Genomic DNA, 19,522 nt, shown 5'->3' with positions numbered 1-19,522 from the left:
GCAGGACCCATGGTAGGCATTCAACAATCCTTGTTGAGGACCAAATGTTAAATGAATTCACTTCTTTACTGTCTACTGCAGGTGAATGAACCTAAGCACCTTCCACTTTCACTTTCACCTTCATCTTCCACTTTCAAAACAACTGAGAGTATACAACCTATCACCTTCCACCCCAACCCCAAACTAGAAATAGAAAGCCCTGGTTCCTCAGCAGTACTGTGACATGTCAGCAGAAGACATGTTAATTATTTAACACCTTAGGATTCAAGATGAAAACCTAAAATCTCTGAACCTAGTGTATGTCCCAAGAGCACTGAGGAGAGCCATTAGTGTTTAGGTGAAACTGTGAATAATTTTCCAATTTCTTAAAATAGTGATTCATACATTTTTCAAACTGAGGTCAGTGTAAAGGACATTCCTCTGTGACACTGCTTTCTGTTACAGCCATGCTGCCTCATGGTGTTCCGTAGCATAAAGTCAGGGTTAAAGAAGATTTTTCAGAAAGGCCAGTGACTTTTCAACTACAAAATGTTTAAGGTGATTCTTCAGCAAACATTTATAGAGTATCTGCTTTTATTTTATTTTTTAATAAAGTTTATTGATTTATTTTGAGAGAGAGAGCAGCAGAGAGAGGGAGAGAGAGAATCCCAAGAAGGGTCCCACTGTCAGTGCAGAGTCCGACATGGGGCTCCATCTCATGAACCATGAGATCATGACCTGAGCCGAAATCAGGAGCCAGATGCTTAACTGACTGAGTCACCCAGGCATCCATGGGGCATCTGTTTTTATGGCAAGCATTGCTAGCTGTTCAGAAAAACAAAAAATTAAGTCATGGTTCCTGCCCTCAGGAAGCTTCCAGTTGGAGGACATGAGTAGTTAAATAAAAATTATGATACAACAGAGAGCAATCATGTTAAGAGACTCAAGTCCTCACAAAGGAAGAGGCAGGGGAGTTGTAATTCAGAATTTGCCTGCAGTTCTGAGAAGTGATTTCTTTCACCTGCCTCATCAGAATTGCCCCTCCGTCTTGTTAAGTATAACCCTATACTTGTTATTTGGGTGGAGGGGGAAACTTGCGTTATTTCTTTATAACCCAGATGATATAAGTTTGCTATAAAAACTTAGAAAATACAGGTAAGTATAAAGAAAAAAAAATTAAACATCCACATTCTCACCACACTGATCTACTTTCTCAGGCTTTTTATTTCACTCTGGCTGACCTAACTAAACCTTTGCTCCAGCAAGATCCCTCCTCTTTGCCATTAACTGAGCCTGTACTTTGTGTCTGGGCTCTGAGAGTAAGGTTACACAGAGCTTGGATCCAGACTACCTCTCTATGATTCCAAGGTCCTCATAAAGTCTAAATCCAACCATAAGTGACTGCCCACTGGCACTATCTCCTCAGCCTCAAGAAAGGAAAAGCAGCCCCTGGTCTCCAGGAGCTGACCTGACACGGCTGGGCCTTGCTGTTCTCCCAAAGAACAGAAATGACTTCACAGAACATCAGCTGCAGACAAAGCCACTCTGGGGTCATGATGGGACAAAACAGACAAAGGACCACTTTGTCATGATGCCTGAAAGTGGACACAATCATAAAGAACATTGTCTACCTCATGATACACCACACATCCCCTTCTCCTGGAGTGGTGACGGTGCTCTTTACTATTTTTAGCTTAACCTCACTCTTGTCTACCTTCCCTGTAGATTAGGGTTTACTGAGATCCCTAACCAGAATGACTGTTTATGGCATCCAATACAGAGCAAAGCCCCACTTATACAAGACCTTGCCAAAATCATGAAATACAGCTCTAAATCTCATAGTAATTCCTTTTGTAACATCCTCTTATTGAGATGTCCCCTGGTTCTATGGCATGATTTCTCCGTACTGGAATGAGCACTAAACCCAACCTGTCAGCTACAGGGGTGCTCTTGGTGGTCTTTGCTGCAAGGCACTGGATGCCTATAAATGTGTTCTGGTGATATCAGGGGGGTGGGGGAGGGAAAGAGAGAGAGAGAGTCCCCATCCTTTCCTTCAGTCTGCTTTCCCCTCTGGCTGCCCTCTTTCTTTCCCTTTAATCCTAGATTTTTCTGACCAAAGCCTCCACTTGAAACACTGCCTCACACTTACTTCTCAACTCACAATAATCTTTCTTCCCTTGAATGTCTGTCTCCAAAGCCTGGGCAAGAGCTTTCCACACTACAGGGCAGTTTCGGGTAGTCTAGTCTCTCCTGAAACCATCCTTATTTATAGCCAAATTGCTAATAATGTTCTAACTGCAAAATCTTCAAGGCTTTTCTCATACTTCCTCCTCTCCATTCTCTCAGAGGCCTTTTTTGTCCCTGTTGAACACCTCTACCATGTTGAAATGTCTCCCTTGAGTTTCCCAGTCTCCCAAGCTTGCCTCTTCTCCAGAATTCCTTCTTCTTCCTGCTCCTGTGCCATCACTAGTCTTCCACACTGGGGCCCTTCCGCCCTTCTCCCAAGGATCTCCCTGGATGAGCACATTCCTTTCTCAGCACCAATATGCTAATGTTTCTCAAATCTGCCTCTCTTCCTAGCAGGCTGCTGGAGAGCCCTGCAGGGTGGAAAAGCAATTCCCTCAGAGACAATGTGCTGAAGACCAGATTATTACGTTCTCTCCCAAACACCTGAAGTTTCTTCATTTCTTCTCTCAGTCCCTGCTATCACCGGCCACCCAGTCACACAGACCAGAAACCACAGAATCACCCTGGATCCTCTTTCCTCCCTCACTCGCTACTTTGATCACATCTTCTCTGAAGTCTCTCTACCATAACTCTTTCTTTCTGCAAGACCGAATTTTCATTTAGCTCTTGCCAGGATGACACAGCATCCTACTACTGCTCTGCCGTCTCCCGTTCCTAACCTCTGCAACCCATTCCACCCCCATCCCCTGTTTTCTTTCAAAAACACAGATTGTTCATGTCACCCTCCTGCTTCCCACTGTCTACAGAACAATGTTTAAACTCCAGAGCAAACCGAGGGCTTCAGTTACCCTCCCAGCCTCATGGCTTAGCTGTAATGACCTACCAGGTAGCTTCCTCTTGCTCACATCTATCTGACTAGTTGGATTCAACTGCTCATTCATTCATTCAATAAACATTTACTGGGTGCATACTATGCACCAGACATTGTGTGAGGCTTTAGCAACTTCAGTAATAGAAAGCACAGGCCCTGTCCTCAAGGAACTTGTATCTAATGGAAGACAAAGCACCTGTGATAATATTCTTATGTAATATGCAAAAAAAACCAAAAAAACAAAAAAACAAAACAGCAGCCCAGTTAAATGAGTGCATGCTGAAGTAAGTGCTTTATTGGAAAGGCAGTGTAATGTGATGGTTATCATCATGTGCTCCTGGCCAAACTGCCTGAGTTCCAGTCCCAGCTCAGCCAATTCCTAGCTCTGTGACCTTAAACAAGTTGTTCTCACTGTGTCTTTGTTCTAACATCCGTAAAGTGGAGGTAATAATAGTTCCTTCTTCAGACAGTTGCTGTAAGGATTAAATGAAGCCCTGGTTGTAGAATGGGTAGAGTGGAGTCTGGCACATAACAGTGCCGACAGTGCCTCCATTTGTATTATTAATGTGCCTTGAGAAGTATGTCCAGGGATTATGTCACCATGTACTAGAGTCACCAAGACCAGCTTGAGGAGGAGCTTGAAGGAGATCAGAGATGTTTTTTCAGCAGGAGGCAATACCTAAGCAGGGTCTGACAGCCTGAGTTAGCCAGACAAGACACAAATGGGTAGTCCAGCCCCAATAAAATGGGGTGGGGGGGCAGGCATAGAATGTAAATAATACAAGGGTGATGGAGTGAGGTATATTCTGGAATTTTAAGGTAGAAATGACAGGATGACAAGAAATGAGGTGGGGGAGGCAAACTGAAGCCACATTGTGTGGGATTTTCCTTGTATGCTGTGATAAGCAGTAGAGATTTTTACCTTGAGGATAAACTATTGCCTCCAATGGAGATATTGAAGGGTTTTAAGCAGGGACATGACACAATCATGTTTCCATTTCAGAAAGCTCATTATAGCAGCCCTTCTTAGGGTGCTGGGCAAGTGGGAGCAGGGAATCCCAAGAGGAGGCTATTAAGCAAATCCCAAAGGAGATGATGGGGCCTGATCCAAGGTTTGGGGGGGGGGAGGGGGGAGGGGAATGAGAAGAAGATAGATGGAATTCCCCCCCTTTTTATTTAAACTGCTGTTGACCCTTCAGAACTTGCTCCCTGAGGAGCCTTTCCTAAGGTCCCCAGGCAAACTTAGCTGATCTGCCATTTATAGCCCAGCCCTGGAGAACAGGAAATGGGTCTTTCTTCACTTTTATAGCCATATTTAGCACTGTGAGTTAAGACAAGGTCTTTTTAGGTGTTAGATACAAGTTTGCAGAATAAAATCCTTCAACGAATGTCTTTTAAGGAAAAGGATCGAGATGATAGACTACCAAAGGCATCACTAGCATGTTTTCTGATCCTTTTACTTTTTCAACATGCTTAGCCGCCAATATAAGTCTTATAATAATAGCTGTCCTGAAGCTCCACAAAGCAATATTTGTTTTGTTTAAATTGTTTAATTTAATTAAAACCAACAAACCTACTAAGTATGTTGTAATTGAAAAGTATTATGCTTTGGTGATGATGATTGTCATTTATTTCTCTTTTATAAGCACATTAAATATTCTTCTTCCAATGTATAGGAAATTATAACCTGTTAAATTTATGTCTTTTATTTAAGGAGACAATTAATGTTTTAATTAAAAGTAGGTCCAAAATAGATATAGGGTTTACAGCACCAATTATTTTCCTTATTATTCCTGACAGCAGGAAGCCATCACTCTTGTTAGTATTCTTTCCACCCTATCTTGGATGGATTGATATGATTTCAATTGATTAGGTGTTGTTGAAAAGCTTAATGTTTTCCTTTGGTCCTGGGCTGAATAGCATTTTTAATAACATCCACATCTACCGTTGTGTAAACCATATTCGTGTACAATCTGACTGAATAAGGCTTTTTTTTTTAACCCACTGGTTGAGAATTTTTCCCACTGGATTTTCTCGGATTTTTCTTTTCATTTTAAATGAACCCAATTCCAGCAATTCATTTACAATAGAAAAGACTAAAAAAATCCAATGCTTAAAAGAGATCAACTTTTAGACAATGGTAGATGTTAATAAAATTAGACATCTTTTTCTGACACTATGCATTTTTCAGAACATTAATGTTCACTGTTATATGGTGTTCTATATTTTCAGTATTGTGAACATTTTCAGTCTGAAAAAAGATTTACATTGTAACAGAGTTCTTGAGCCTATTACAAAGGCTATCACATTTTTGCATTCACAAAAGTCACAATAAAAATCAGTTCAAACTAAGAACACTGATAATATTTTTGAAACTATAACTAGAATGGGGTTTTCTGATTCAAGAGTTACATACGTACACAATCAGAAATTTGCCAGTAATAATCATCAGGTGTCATATTATTTAGATAAAGCCATATTGATGATGTATATAGTATTACAACTAATAAATCGTGTTAGGCCTTTCAGAAACCAATATAATTTTTCCCATTTCTTTCCTGAGCCCATTAGATTCTCTTTAGCAGAGATAATTTGTAGAAATTTCTTTAAATTCAAAAATGTAATTCTTAATGTGACAAATTTCCCAAAAATACGACTGCATAAAAAAATTGATATTATGCCTATAATGATGGTGAAAATGGCATGACATTTACAAAGACTGGCTTCAAATATATTCATTATCAAATGCTTAAATCAAGAAATATATGTATCGCTGAGAAAAACTTGCATTTAATCTATCAACATTTTTTGAATGGCTGTCATATGCCAGGTTCCGGGGAACTAAAGAGCTCTAAAGGCATAGTTCCTATGTTTGAGAAGCCTTCTCTCAAAGGGTATATCTATTTCTTTGCTGAGGAAAATTCTATGTGAAGTGGTAAATGCTACAGTGAGGACACAAATGAAGTCAGGTGGGAGTTCAAGAAGTAGAGTGAACAAACGCTGTGTGGCGGCACAGATCCTGTCTTCACCTTTTCATTGTGTGTGTGTGTGTGTGTGTGTGTGTGTGCGCGCGCGCATGTGTGTGGGTACATGTGCATATGTGCATCTGTGAGTCTAGTATGGGTGAGACTCAGGATGTGTATGAGACACTCAAAAAGTACAAGCCATTTAATGTGACTATTTAATGTCACGTATCTAAAACGATACGGCATCTATCCACAAGTCTGAAATTAATGGTGCACACAGTGGAAACAAGAATATAGACATGGCACACAGATCATGTTTAAAAGCAATTAAGTAGAAACATTTTCAACAAAGTTGACAAGAAATTTAAGTGGTAAATTAAACAGATAGGGTTTTTTTTGTAAAATTCTAAAATTACTAAGATTTATATTTCCAGAACAACTAAATGTAATTAGTTAGAAAAAAAATAGGAAAAGAAGATAAATTTTCTCTTAGTTTCTCTTGCTCATGTTTAGTATTTCCAGAAGTCTATAGATCTTTGTTGATAATTACTAAATACAAATCCATAAATCCCCCTTAGGAATACGAAGGGATCAATAATTCCATTTTTAAAGCATGATGATCAAGTAATAGTGATGAAATACTTAGTACATAGGACACAGGGCCTACCATGAGTAATTTTGACAAAACTAACATAGAGGAGTCCGAGATGATTCTTACCTCCTTGTTCACACAACTGCTGGGCTAAAGCATCTTTGAAAATAATCTGGCCCCTGTGCGTTGCTGTAGCCCTGAAAATGAATAGGAAAGGTTAATCTAAATCTTGTAAATTTGGTGATAATTTAATGTACTTTTAAAATTTTTCAAAAAACCTCATTTTTAAATGTTACTGTATAGATGCAATCTTTTTAAAACTGAGTGCATTTGAACAGTGATACAAATGAACAAAAGTCAAGGCTTAACCCAAGGCACCTGGGTTGAGAATTATCTTCCAGTTTAGGGGCACCTGGGAGGCTCAGTCAGTAAAGCTTCCAATTTATGCTCAGGTCATGATCTCATGGTTTGTGAGTTCGAGCCCTAAGTCAGGCTCTGTGCTGACAGCTCAGAGCCTGGAGTCTGCTTCGGATTCTGTGTCTCCCTCTCTCTCTCTGCCCCACCCCCCTCCCCCTTCATGCTCTGTCTCTCAAAAAATTTTTAAAAATTAAAAAAAAAGAATTATCTTCTGGTTTTACTTTGTAAAGATATTGTAACATTCATGTGCTTATTCTGAAAACTGCAGATATGAGCAAATCCTGGATAGAAGAAAAGGTATGGAAAGGATGCTGATTAAAATTTCTTCCTCAGGAGACTAGTATAAAATGTTTTGTGAAGCAATAAGGATATTAACACGGGAGAAAGATGCTCCTAATGTACTTTCTTTTCTGAAATCAACAGTCACCATAACACATAGAGAGTTTAGACAGAGAATTATATTTTTTATTTTTAATTTTATTATTTTTTAATGTTTATTTACTTTTGAGAAAGAGAGAGAGACAGAGCATGAGCAGTGGAGGGGCAGAGAGAGAGATAGACACAATCCACAGCAGGCTCCAGGCTCTGAGCTGTCAGCACAGAGCCTGACATGGGTCTCGAACTCACAAGCAGTGAGATCATAACCTGAGCCAAAGTCGGTTGCTCAACTGACTGAGCCACCCAGGCGCCCCAAGATTTTACATTTTTTAGAAGTATTTTTTAAAGGGCTATTCAGAGGTTCTGTAATAAAATACATCTTATAATAATAAGATACATCATAATAAAATACATCTTTTCTCCCTACTGGGTCTAATTCATCATTTGAAGTAGATGTGCATCTTTTCCCGCCTCTAATCAGAGCCGTGCACATATATTGGTGAAAAAAAAACATCCCTGTAGCAGATGTGTTATTCAGTGGCTATAATAGGAACTGTCTTATTAAAGGAAGAATTATTTATGCTTTATATTTGAAGTATTTTTCCTTAAAAAGTACTTCTCTGGCACAAAATGTATTGTTTGAACAAACTTAAAACAGAAAATCATGTCTCTTCAAGGAAATTGATTTTAGAAAATAAGCCATACAAAAATCTTTTTTGTAACTGAAAAAATATTAACATTAAATCTCAACTTTCATTCTACCAAAACCACCTTAGGACAAAAAATAATTTGATTCAGCCATCATTTACTGAAGATGGATTATGTACAAGGCACTGCAAAGTCTGCAGAGGGCAAAGTTTGGCCTCTGTATTTCCCCTCCATTTGTGTACCTCTCAGTCAACATCTTGTCCTTTGTGGGGCCCACGGGACCTCATGGCTCCCAACATTCCCCACTCTGGTCTCTACGTGGATGTACCTTCCTTCTCCATGCTGCAGACCTTTCTGATTTTGATTCCCTGTTGAACTGTTACTATCCCCTAGTGTCAGCTCCCAGGACCCAACTCTCCATAAGCAATCTGACAGACCAAGCCACGCTGAAGTGTTAATGGGTGATGCTGCTCCAAGCTAACATATTTCAGCAGTGAAACAGAAAAATACTACACATACACAATGGCATAATAGTGAGAGCTTTGAATGGTGGGAAGGAGACAAAATTGGAAAGAAAAATTACTGGGCTGCCTTCATGTCACACTGTATGTGACGTTTATAACGTAATCAGCCCTTGTTGTCACATATTAACCATTATCAAAATTGGGGCGTCTGGGTGGCTCAGTCGGTTAAGCGTCGACTTTGGCTCAGGTCACGATCTCACAGTTTGTGAGTTTGAGCCCCGCGTCCGGCTCTGTGCTGACAGCTCAGAGCCTGGGCACTACTTCGGATTCTATGTCTCCCTCTCTCTCCACCCTTCCCTTCCCACCTCAACGCCCCCCCCACCCCGGTCTCTCTCTCAAAAATAAACATTAAAAAAATTAATCATTATCAAAATTACTAATAAACAGAGGTTACCACACTATATATTCACATGTGTTTATAGGTTTTCCTTTGCCATTAGCAAACTGAAAATGAAGAGGACTAAATATAGTGCTAATCCAAGCCACAAACATGGCCTATGGACTCAATAGTCAATTGCAGGTTTTATGCCCAGAGGGGACATGGAAACTTGATTTATCTAAATACATTTCATTGTCAAATCTCAATCAAGTCAAGAGCTTCTGAGTTCACACTCACTTCTAATAGCAACACAGCAATCACAAATGGAAAACTTTAATTGAAATTTGCTTTGGAAGGAACATATTTTCTGACATCATTAACCACTAAGATAAGTCTTACAATATACAGTGTTCAAGTGTTCACTTCAGTTGTCTTCTGATCGTGAGTATACAATATCCCTATTGTAGTATTTCTCATTGATCCACGAACTTAGTTACCATTGTGCCAGTCTATGTTCCCATAAACACAATGAGGCCAAAGTACCCAGAAAAAAATCAGGTCACAGAGGTTTTGCCTTCTCCCTAGATATCAGAGATACTGAAATACCCTGGTCACTGCACAGCACCTTATGAATAGTCCATACCACATTCCCAATACTCAGTTTCCTCAGATTTAGTATTTGTTGTTTTCATGCATGCTTTTACTTCTGCTACTTTAGTCTGATGAGTACATTTCTGAGGGACTAGGGAATAATTGAAACTGAAGGCACTTTTATCATTTGGTCAAAATTTCTTTAGCAGTGGTACTTACTCTTTAAACAAATATATGAAATCTCAACATGTTCCTATATTCCTAGCTTTTGAAGTCACTGGGTTCCCTCGCCTCATCCAGCATGATCCTCGTCACCCATTCCCCAAAACCTCCTGGTACACTTCTCAGGAACTCTTAGGGTTTTACAGTGGCAGAATTTGAAAACCACTGAACTAATCTAGCTCCTTACGGTGCATGGGTCAGGGCACTAAGGCCCAGTAAGAACATGTTGAGGGTCACACAGCCTATTAATGGCAGATAGGACCTGATCCAAGGTTCCATTCTTTCCAAGTCTTCAAAATGTGCTCCAGAGTAGTGCCTAGGGGTCTCCGCGCGAGTCTGAGGGAGAGGCAGCAGGGGGCGCTCCAGGCACCACCACTTCAACCAGAGCATCTGAGCTTTATAAGTTCTAATAATTTAATGTTGTTTGAAGGAAGGGCTCAGCAATTAGAAATTGGCTTGAGAAGCACCCCACGTGCCCAATGTCATTATCTGAAATTCTCTGCTTGTGAAAAGTCGAACTAGTAATAATAACGTGACTGCTAAGTGTGTGTGTGTGTGTGTATATATATATATATATATATATATATATATATATATATATATGTATATATAGGCTCCAATAAATTAACTCCATTAATCCTGACCACAACTCTATAAGGTAGATATGATTATTCCCATTTTCCTGGGACACAGAATTATTGTGTGATTTGCCGAATGTCACACAACTAGTGGCAAAGCCAGGATTTAAATTCAACCAGTCTAAGTGTAGGGGCCTTGCTTTTTTTTTTTCTTTCTTTTTTTTTTTTTTGTTTATTTTGAGAGAGAAAATGAGAGAGTGAGCAGGGGAGGGGCAGAGAGAGAGGAGGACACAGGATCTGAAGCAGGCTCTGCACTGACAGCAGCAAACCTGATGTGGAGCTTGAACTCACAAACCGTGAGATCATGACCTGAGCCAAAGTCTCACGCTCAACCAAATGAGCCACCTAGGTGCCCTAGAGTCCTTGCTTTTAACCATTACATTACATTGTCATTGATCTGGTTCAAAGATCTGAAGGTAGTTTTCACTCTTTTTTCAGAGGGAAAGCCTACTTTCTGGGCCTGATCTTTAAATTCATGTGCCCTATGGCTTGTGTCTCTTCTAACCCTTCAGTCCATAGCTAAACCCTTTTATTTAACCTCCTTTTGGACAAACTTCTTTTCTGTTTCTAGTTGGAAACTTAGCCACTTGGCCAGCAACTCCATGGGGGTTGTCTTTAAAAACAGCAAATCCTGCCATTTGCAAAAACGTGGATGGAACTGGAGGGTATTATGCCAAGCAAAGTAAGTCAGAGACAGATATCACATGATTTCACTCATATGTGGAATTTGAGAAACTTGACAGATGATCATAGGGAAAGGGAAGGAAAAACAAGATAAAAACACAGAGAGGGAGGCAGACCATAAAAGACTCTCAAATACAGAGAACAAACTGAGGGTTAATAGGGATGGGGAAAATGGGTGATGGGCATTAAGGAGGGCACTTGGGATGAGCACTGGGTGTTGTACATAAGTGATGAATCACTCCTGAAGCCAAGACTACACTGTATGTTAACTAACTTGAGAAAGAAAGAAAGAAAGAAAGAAAGAAAGAAAGAAAGAAAGAAAGAAAGAAGAGAAGAAAGAAAGAAAGAAAGAAAGAAAGAAAGAAAGAAAGAGAAAGGAAAGAAAGAAAGAAAGAAAGAAAGAAAGAAAGAAAGAAAGAAAAAGAAAGAAAGAAAGAAAGAAATCTCAGGGAGCCTAGGTGGCTTAGTCAGTTGAGTGTCCAACTTTTAATTTTGGCTCAGGTCATGATCTCATGGTTCGTGAGTTCAAACCCTATGTTGGGTTCTGTGCTGACAGTGCAAAGCCTACTTGCAATTCTCTCTCTCCCACTCTCTCTGCCCTTCTCCTGCTTGTGCATGCACTGCTCTCTCTCTCTCTCTCTCTCTCTCTCAAAATAAATAAATATACATTTTAAAAACATTTAAATACCATTTCTCTCTCTCTTATTTTAATCCCAGTATAGTTAACATACAGTGTTATACTGGTTTCAGGTGTAAAAAATAGCATTTCTCTTGATCACCTCTCCTACAGTACTTTGTGAGTCCCTTGGCTTCTAATCAGCTCACCATCACCACAGTCCCCTTTCAACTCTGAGTCGTATTTCCTCCAACAGCCCCCACGACCCCTCATGTCTGTCTTGATCTCTACCAAAGACAAGGGCACAGGATGCCAACCTCATCTATGCCACTGCCCAAACCCTGGAGGGATACACAGGACACAAACACATGGTGAAGGTAATTATCATGTGTGTCATATATATATATATATATATATATATATATATATATATATAAATATATGTATATATAAATAAATATATGTATGTAAATATATATGTATATATAAATAAATATATGTATATAAATATATATATAAATAATATATATATATCTATATTAAAGCTCTTAAACCCCTTAGATAACATTTTAATATAAAGGTGCCCAACCCTATGGTAGGTATATGGTTAATCACTGTAAGAGCCTACATATTCACATTGTATCTTGGGGAGAAGAAAGACCAGAACCCAGGTGACCAGCAAGAAAACAGTTCCATTGCTTTATACCATGAGATGTTTGCTCTACACTCCCAGGATGTGGCCAAAGTCAATAATGGCAAGCTCATTTTGAATATATTTAGAAGTATGAAATAATTTATGGTGGTTTACCTATAGAATTGTAGCACTTATTTCAAATCTATGGATATATATATATATATATATATATATACACATAAAGATAAATAGACATAAGTATAAAACACATCTAAATATAATATATAAACATAAACTTATACATTTAAAAATAAAAATATATTTACATATATTACATATATTCAAAAATTGCTAAAAGCAGAGTTGGAAGACTCAAAAATTGCCCTCCAATTTTTAATCCACATTATATTTTTCTTATAAAAATAAACAGCTATGATAGATGGTGACAGGCCTTATTCTCAGAATTATTTTAGCATAATTCATAGTGTTCTTTTAGGGGCACATCTATCAAATTTGTGGTGCTAATAACTATGTTGGCACTACTTCCACTTAATTCTCCCTAAGTAGCAGTAATTTTTCAGAAGAGGTCAAAAAATCCTCATTGTTCATGTTCTGAGGAGCAGACCAAATTTATTAAATAAGTTTCTAGTAAGTACTTATCATCTTCTTAGGAGATGCAGATATTTCTAGAGCAAGTTTGCCAACAAGAATCCCTATTAAGTAAGTAATTTTAAAATTCCTTTGGGCTGTTATAGTCTATAATTTGAAAGCTCTATAGATTCTACCAAATGAAGAAAGTTCATTATGATCACCATATTCAGAGCCTGAAATAGCCATTGTTATGAATTTAAAAAAACATTCCAGAATCTGATTTTAACTGAACTCCTAGAGCAGCTGCCTGCCCCAGCATTTAAGAATTAGTGTATATCCAGCTGAGGCACAATGTTGAAGCTCAGTGTCTGGAATCGGAAAGACCTGAATTATTTTTGTATTTTATTTTAAAAAGAGAGGAGACGTGTGTGGGGAGAGGGGTGGAGGAAGAGAGAGAGCATCCCAAGCAGGTTCCATGCTCACTGCGGAGCCAGACACAGGGCTTGATCCCATGACCTTGGGCCCACAACTGGAGCCAAAATCAAGAGTTGGACGCTCAACTGACTGAGCCCCAAGAAGGCGCCCCAAGAAGACCATCATTTAAAAAGTAGTGAGCTGTGGGGCGCCTGGGTGGCTCAGTCGGTTAAGCGTCCAACTTCAGCTCAGGTCATGATCTCACAGTTCATGGGTTCGAGCCCCGTGTCGGGCTCTGTGCTGACAGCTCAGAGCCTGGAGCCTGTTTCAGATTCTGTGTCTCCCTCTCTCTCTGCCCCTCCCCTGTTCATGCTCTCTGTCTCAAAAATAAATAAACGTTAAAAAAGAAAGTAGTGAGCTGCTACTTATGAGCTATCTGAATTTGTACAATTTCTTTGATCACTCTAGGCTTCAGATTTCCAACATGAAGACAGGGTTAATAACAACAATTATTAGTTGAAGATCTTAATAATATTCACTCTTCAGATATAGTCTCTCTACCTAAATAAATTTCAAGCTTCTGGAATAGTAGGAATAGTTAATTAAAAGGAAATTATGTCCCATCAGGTACAGGTCAAAATGACTTCAACATTTGAGGAAATCAAAATTATACTTTTCAGTTCACAATTCACTTCCAATGTGCAACATTGCGATCCAGTTTCCAAAAAAGGAACAGAATGGGGTTTTAATATAGTTGTTACAATGCCTACCCAGGCATATTGTTTCTTTATTTCATGAATCATTTTGCTTACAAATTACTTAAAGAATCATTTTTAAAGGTAGGGCAATGTGCTTGACTTCCAGTAGCAGGTTACTTTTCCCACAATTCTCTCCTGCTTTACTGAGGTCTGGTATGTTACTGTGTCCTATCCATTCACAGTTGGAAGGTCATTCATTCATCAGTGATCTGACATTAACCGCCCACCAGGAAATGTTACTAAATATGTGGGACATGGGAAAGGAGAGAGGTGGTCTGAATTTGGTAAATTTGATATTCAAAGGAATCAGTTCACTTGCAAAGATTCTTGTCCCCTTTTCATCAGCCAATTACTGCTAATTAGGTTGTGGACACAGCTTGACCCTTATTGAAACAAACAAACAAAGAACAACCAAATTCTTTAAAACAGATAAAAGGAGTAATGAATAATTTCAGGGAGAAATTTTTTTATATTCAACTCTCAAGCTGTGCCAAGACCATTGCAAAATGGTAAAAGTTTGTGTACATTTTAACAATGCTTTTGCTTTTCAAAGTTTTACTGTTCTCATTTTATAATTATATCTTTTATTCCTAAACCATACCATTCTTCCCTCTGTCAAATGTATAAATATTTCCTCAAACACATTTCGGCATTAATGTTCACTACCCAGCAATCACAAAGTCTATGTGTTCTTAAAGACCACCAAATACACGGCTGAATCCTATTTTCTGAACAAGGTAGAATTTTCATTAGTAAGACAAAGAACATATATAAATAATATCATTCAAATAGGGCCAATAAATCATCGGTTAATAGTAACTCAGCAAAGCTAACTACTAAAATTGACATATAGAGTTTTGTGGGGTTTAATTTTTTTGAGTATTTATTTTTGAGAGAGAGAGAGGGGGGGGGGGGGAGGGGCAGCAAGAGAGGGAGACACAGAATCCGAAGCAGGCTCCAGGCTCCGAGCTGTCAGCACAGAGCCAGACGCGGGGCTCGAACTCACAAACTGTGAGATCATGACCTGAGCCTAAGTCGGACACTTAACCGACTGAGCCACCCAGGTGCCCCAACATATAGAGTTTTAATCAAAACAAAACTAAGTCTGTGACTTTGGGAGGTAACTTAACCTGTCAGGTTAATTTCCTGATTTGCTTAAAAAAAAAAAAAAAAGCTCCTTGAAGCTCTACAGCCCTATGACCCCATGATTCCGAGTTAAGTGAGCACACATGAGCATGTACACACACGGAGAAAGACATGGTGGATGCAGTCTGCACCGACAGGAGTGCTTCCCAGAGCAGTGCAGTGCATAGTAGCAGAGGTGCACTACAGCAGGCTTGCGCCAGCTCACAAGAACTTCTTTTCTAAATAGTTACATTTTTGTTTCATTTTATTTTATAATTTAATACATGTGTGTATATATAAATGGATTCTGCATGTAGGCAATACACAACTCTAGGACAGCTATATTCCCTAATGCATGTAAAATACAAACTTTATCCCAATCATTTAAGTCAAAAAAAATGAATCCTAGATTTACTTCCTCTTTTACTGGCAAATTTTGTCAATTTTATTTATTAACTCTCAAATTTACCCTTCTTCTCCATCTTCACAGCCACTATTTTAATTCAGGATTTGATAATTTGTCATCTGATAAATTGCAACCCTCTCTTGATAGGAAACCCCCTCCAGATTGACCCCCATGCCAATCCAACTTTCACACTGTGCCAATTTTCTTGCTAAAATTGTTTGATATCCTTCTGTGGCTCTCTATGACTTAAAGGATTCTGTCAAATTCCTTAGAATGGTCTAAAAGATTCTTCAGGATATGGTCCATGCCTCATCTCCCACTATACGCTGTAACTGAGCCATAGAATGCTTTTCACAAGTTCCAGAAGGCATGACTTCTCTCACGGGCCAGGAATTTTCCTATTCTATCCCCTGTGCATGGAAGTCTCTTGCCAAAACTCTTATTCATCCTCTAAATGTATTCAAGAATCTCTTGCCCTTATAAAGGCTCCTTGGAGATCCCAGATAGTGTTAGACACCTTCTCCAAGAAAAGCACAGCTTATTTCCATACCTCTCACCTAGGAACTTCCTAACATATGATGACTCATTTGGCAGCCCAGGCCTCTCTTCGGGCAGACATTCCTACTATAAATTCAAATAACATGATAAGTAACAAACTCATATTCATGACTGCCTAATAACCTTAACCAACCCAAAACCATGGTTGATGCCTTCCAAATTCACCAAGACTAAACCCCTGCAATCTGTAGTGAAAAGATTAACACACTGGGCAGTTAATTAGGTTAAAGAAGAATTGATTGCCTGAGTGTATGATAAGATGCTGCGAATCCATATATCTCCGAACCTGGCAAGAATTTTGTCAAAGGCATTGTCTGTCTTTGGAATTTTAACAACAAGCTCAGTAGAGACATTAAATAAGGACCTTTTAGTGCAAACAAATGATGTTTTTTATCTCTTTAAGGAGAGAAGTAGTTAGCCTATAATTAGATCTCTGGGATGAAATTACAAGCACTGATATAGAAGCATGAAATATTTTTCCAGATAATCTAGTAGAAATCATTGAAAGGAAAGTTTATTGTTTATAACAGGAGGTTAATCTCCATTAAAAAACAAGCAAGGCATCACTGAAAAAGATGCCATGAACGATCTTTCTTATTCAATTCAAAGACTTTTGGAAGCATTTGGCATATTAAATCAGCAATAGGAATTTTCCAAAAGATAATTCCAACTTTGAATGTGATTTGAAAGTCCCTGGGAAAAAAAGAAAAAAGGAAAGGAAAGCAAGTGAAAATAAAAAACAAAAAGAAAAATGAAAAAAAGTTGGAGCTTACAATAAGAAAAAAGCCATTTTCTATACAATTATCATTAGATTCAGCCTATGCAGAAAAATTTCTCCCAAAAGGGTATTTTTTTAATGTTTATTTATTTTGAGAGAGACAGGGAGAGCAGGGAAGGGGCAGAGAGAGAGGGAGGCACAGAATCTGAAGCAGGCTACAGGCTCTGAGCTGTCAGCACAGAGCCGGATGCAGCGATTGAACCCACAAACAGTGAGACCATGACCTGAGCCGAAGTCAGAGGCTTAACTGACTGAGCCACCCAGGTGCCCCCCAAAATGGTATTTATAATATAGATTTTACACTCTTTGTGTTTACACATAGTAGTTTTAAAGGTATACATTTGAGGGGTGCCTGGGTGGCTCCATCAGTTAAGTGTCTGACTTTTTTAATGTTTATTTATTTTTGAGACAGAGAGAAAGCATGAGTGGGTGAGAGGCAGAGAGAGAGGGAGACACAGAATCCTTAGCAGGTTCCAGGCTCTGAGCTGTCAGCACAGAGTCCAACATGAGGCTTGAACCCACCAACTGTGAGATCATGACCTGAGCCAAAGTTGAATACTTAACCGACTGAGCCACTCAGGCGCCCCAAGCACCTGACTCTTGATTTCAGATCAGGTCACTACCTCACGGTTCTTAAAGTTAGAGCCCCATGTTGGGCTCTGTGCTGACAGTAAGGAGTCTGCTTGGGATTCTCTCTGTCCCTCTCGCTCTGCCCCTTTCCTAGTAGTGTCCATTTTCGCTCTTTTTCAAAATAAATAAATAATCATTAATAAATAAATAAAGGTATGCATTTGTGTTCTATTTTTATAATCAGTTTTTATATTTTTAGTGTGTGAAAGAGATTTCAGGAATGGAAACCCAGCAAATAACTTATGAATTTGACTTGAAGTAGTTTGACTTGAGACAAGGCCTAAAACCATAACTCCACTTAGTCCTCTTTTCTGAACTAGATAATTTTTTCACAACAATTTTGTTTGTGATCTCTGGGAGTGTCTTACTATACACATCAAAAGAAATTCACCAGCTTCCCAGAAGAGATGTGGGTTATGATGTGTGATCACTATTGCCTGCATATGTGGAAATTTGGCAATGCATAGATGGTCTACATTCATCTGGCCATACAGCTGAAGATGAAGCCAGGGGCTAGAAAACATGATCCAGACACACAGCAATGGTGGCACCAAGGACTAGAGGCTGCTGCTGAAGGTCTGGCACATGCTGCAGGACAGTGAGACCAAGATCAACATCATCCACATGCAGCTCCACCAGCCACCGTAGACGGGTGCGCTAGAAAGCCAGGCAGCCACAGACAAGGCCTGAGGGGGTCTAGACCTGGGGGCCACAGAGCTGCACGTTGAGGATGTATGGCATCACTTGCGAGCAGAGTGTGCGGTGGCTGAGGGCACCAAGGATCACTGGAGACGTCCTGTGCACTCCACCCAATTCCACCAAATGTAGCGGGAACTCTGATGCTCACAGTGTTTTCAATAATTGCTATGTGATACCGCGTTCCAATAATGAATAATCATTTTAGTGAAAAAGCACTGATAGTTACAGGATATATAACACTAAAGAGAGGCAAACATTTATCCCTGGCAGAGTTTTATCTTTCTTTGTTTTGTAAATCAACAACAAAGTGGGTCTAGAGAGAGAAGCCACCTCCAAGCAGATAAAACCATGCTCTGTTTTGTCAGCATGCAAAAGGATTGCTCTTATTAGCTATTAAAAGCAGCAGAAATGCCAAAGTTCTCAAGAGTGATCACAGAATATTAGAGTAATGGAAGGCTGAGTGGACTGATTCATGTATCAAGAAGGATTATACCCAGGTGTCAAACATCTGTCAAAAGCTCCCAACTCACATGCTACACTTCTAAAACTGAACGGAGGAGTGTTGTGTATCAAGATAAAGGGCTTTTTACTGTCTAACTTCTAAATGGCTTCAAGTGAGCTTTATCAGCAATTTTCCTGGTTCAGAAAACCACAAGTAATAGATCCTTGATTATAAACAACAAAAAACATGTACAATTTTTGTTATTAAAAAGATCATGTTCTCTCTGCCTCCAGTAGATACTTCAATGAGCCCTTAAGGATTGTGAATCTGATGAAATGCTGAGCTATTAGCCTGCTTTAGGTGCTCACATTTCTTAGTCTGGCCCTGTTGACACAGGATAGGTGCTCAGCAAATTTTTTTTTAAGTTAACTTGAACTGTGTCTTCTATACTAGGCTATATGTACCCCAGACATAGGGATTTTTATCTATCTCTTTTTATATATTGGTACTTAGTACTTGACATACATGACCTTACAGTAAATGTGGAATACATGAATGATCTGTGTTATGCTTACTATATAAAGTTAAGTGAATTTATAACTAACTGGTAAATTATTGCATAAGAAACACTTCGAAAAAGATGATGAGGTGATAATAATAAATGGTCAAGATAAACATTAGCATAGGAAAGATTTATCTCAGAAATCAAATCAGTTAACAGCAAGAACAATAAAAGTAAATAAGCTAAAGCATTTGCTTCACTACTGCAACATGTTTTCACTATTTAACATTTTCCAGAGTATTCTTAAACCACTTGTATCCCAGAAATGCCTTCCAAAACCTCAAGATGAAAAT

At 39.0% G+C, this 19,522-nt stretch overlaps 1 protein-coding gene across 1 annotated transcript in view; it reads right to left on the bottom strand.

Moving 5' to 3' along the window:
* The window catches only part of RELN (reelin), a 524,459-nt gene that overhangs the window by 296,187 nt on the left and 208,750 nt on the right, over nt 1–19,522 (bottom strand). Inside the window, exon 4 of the mRNA XM_078442541.1 lies at nt 6,722–6,792. Within this exon, the coding sequence (XP_078298667.1) occupies nt 6,722–6,792 (71 nt within the window). The remainder of the gene's footprint in view (nt 1–6,721; nt 6,793–19,522) is intronic.

Source organism: Panthera onca, chromosome A2 (assembly GCF_046562875.1).
Source record: "Panthera onca isolate mPanOnc1 chromosome A2, mPanOnc1 haplotype 2, whole genome shotgun sequence".
In the NCBI taxonomy this organism is placed as follows: Eukaryota; Metazoa; Chordata; class Mammalia; order Carnivora; family Felidae; genus Panthera; species Panthera onca.
This window is presented reverse-complemented; position numbering and strand designations above follow the sequence as displayed.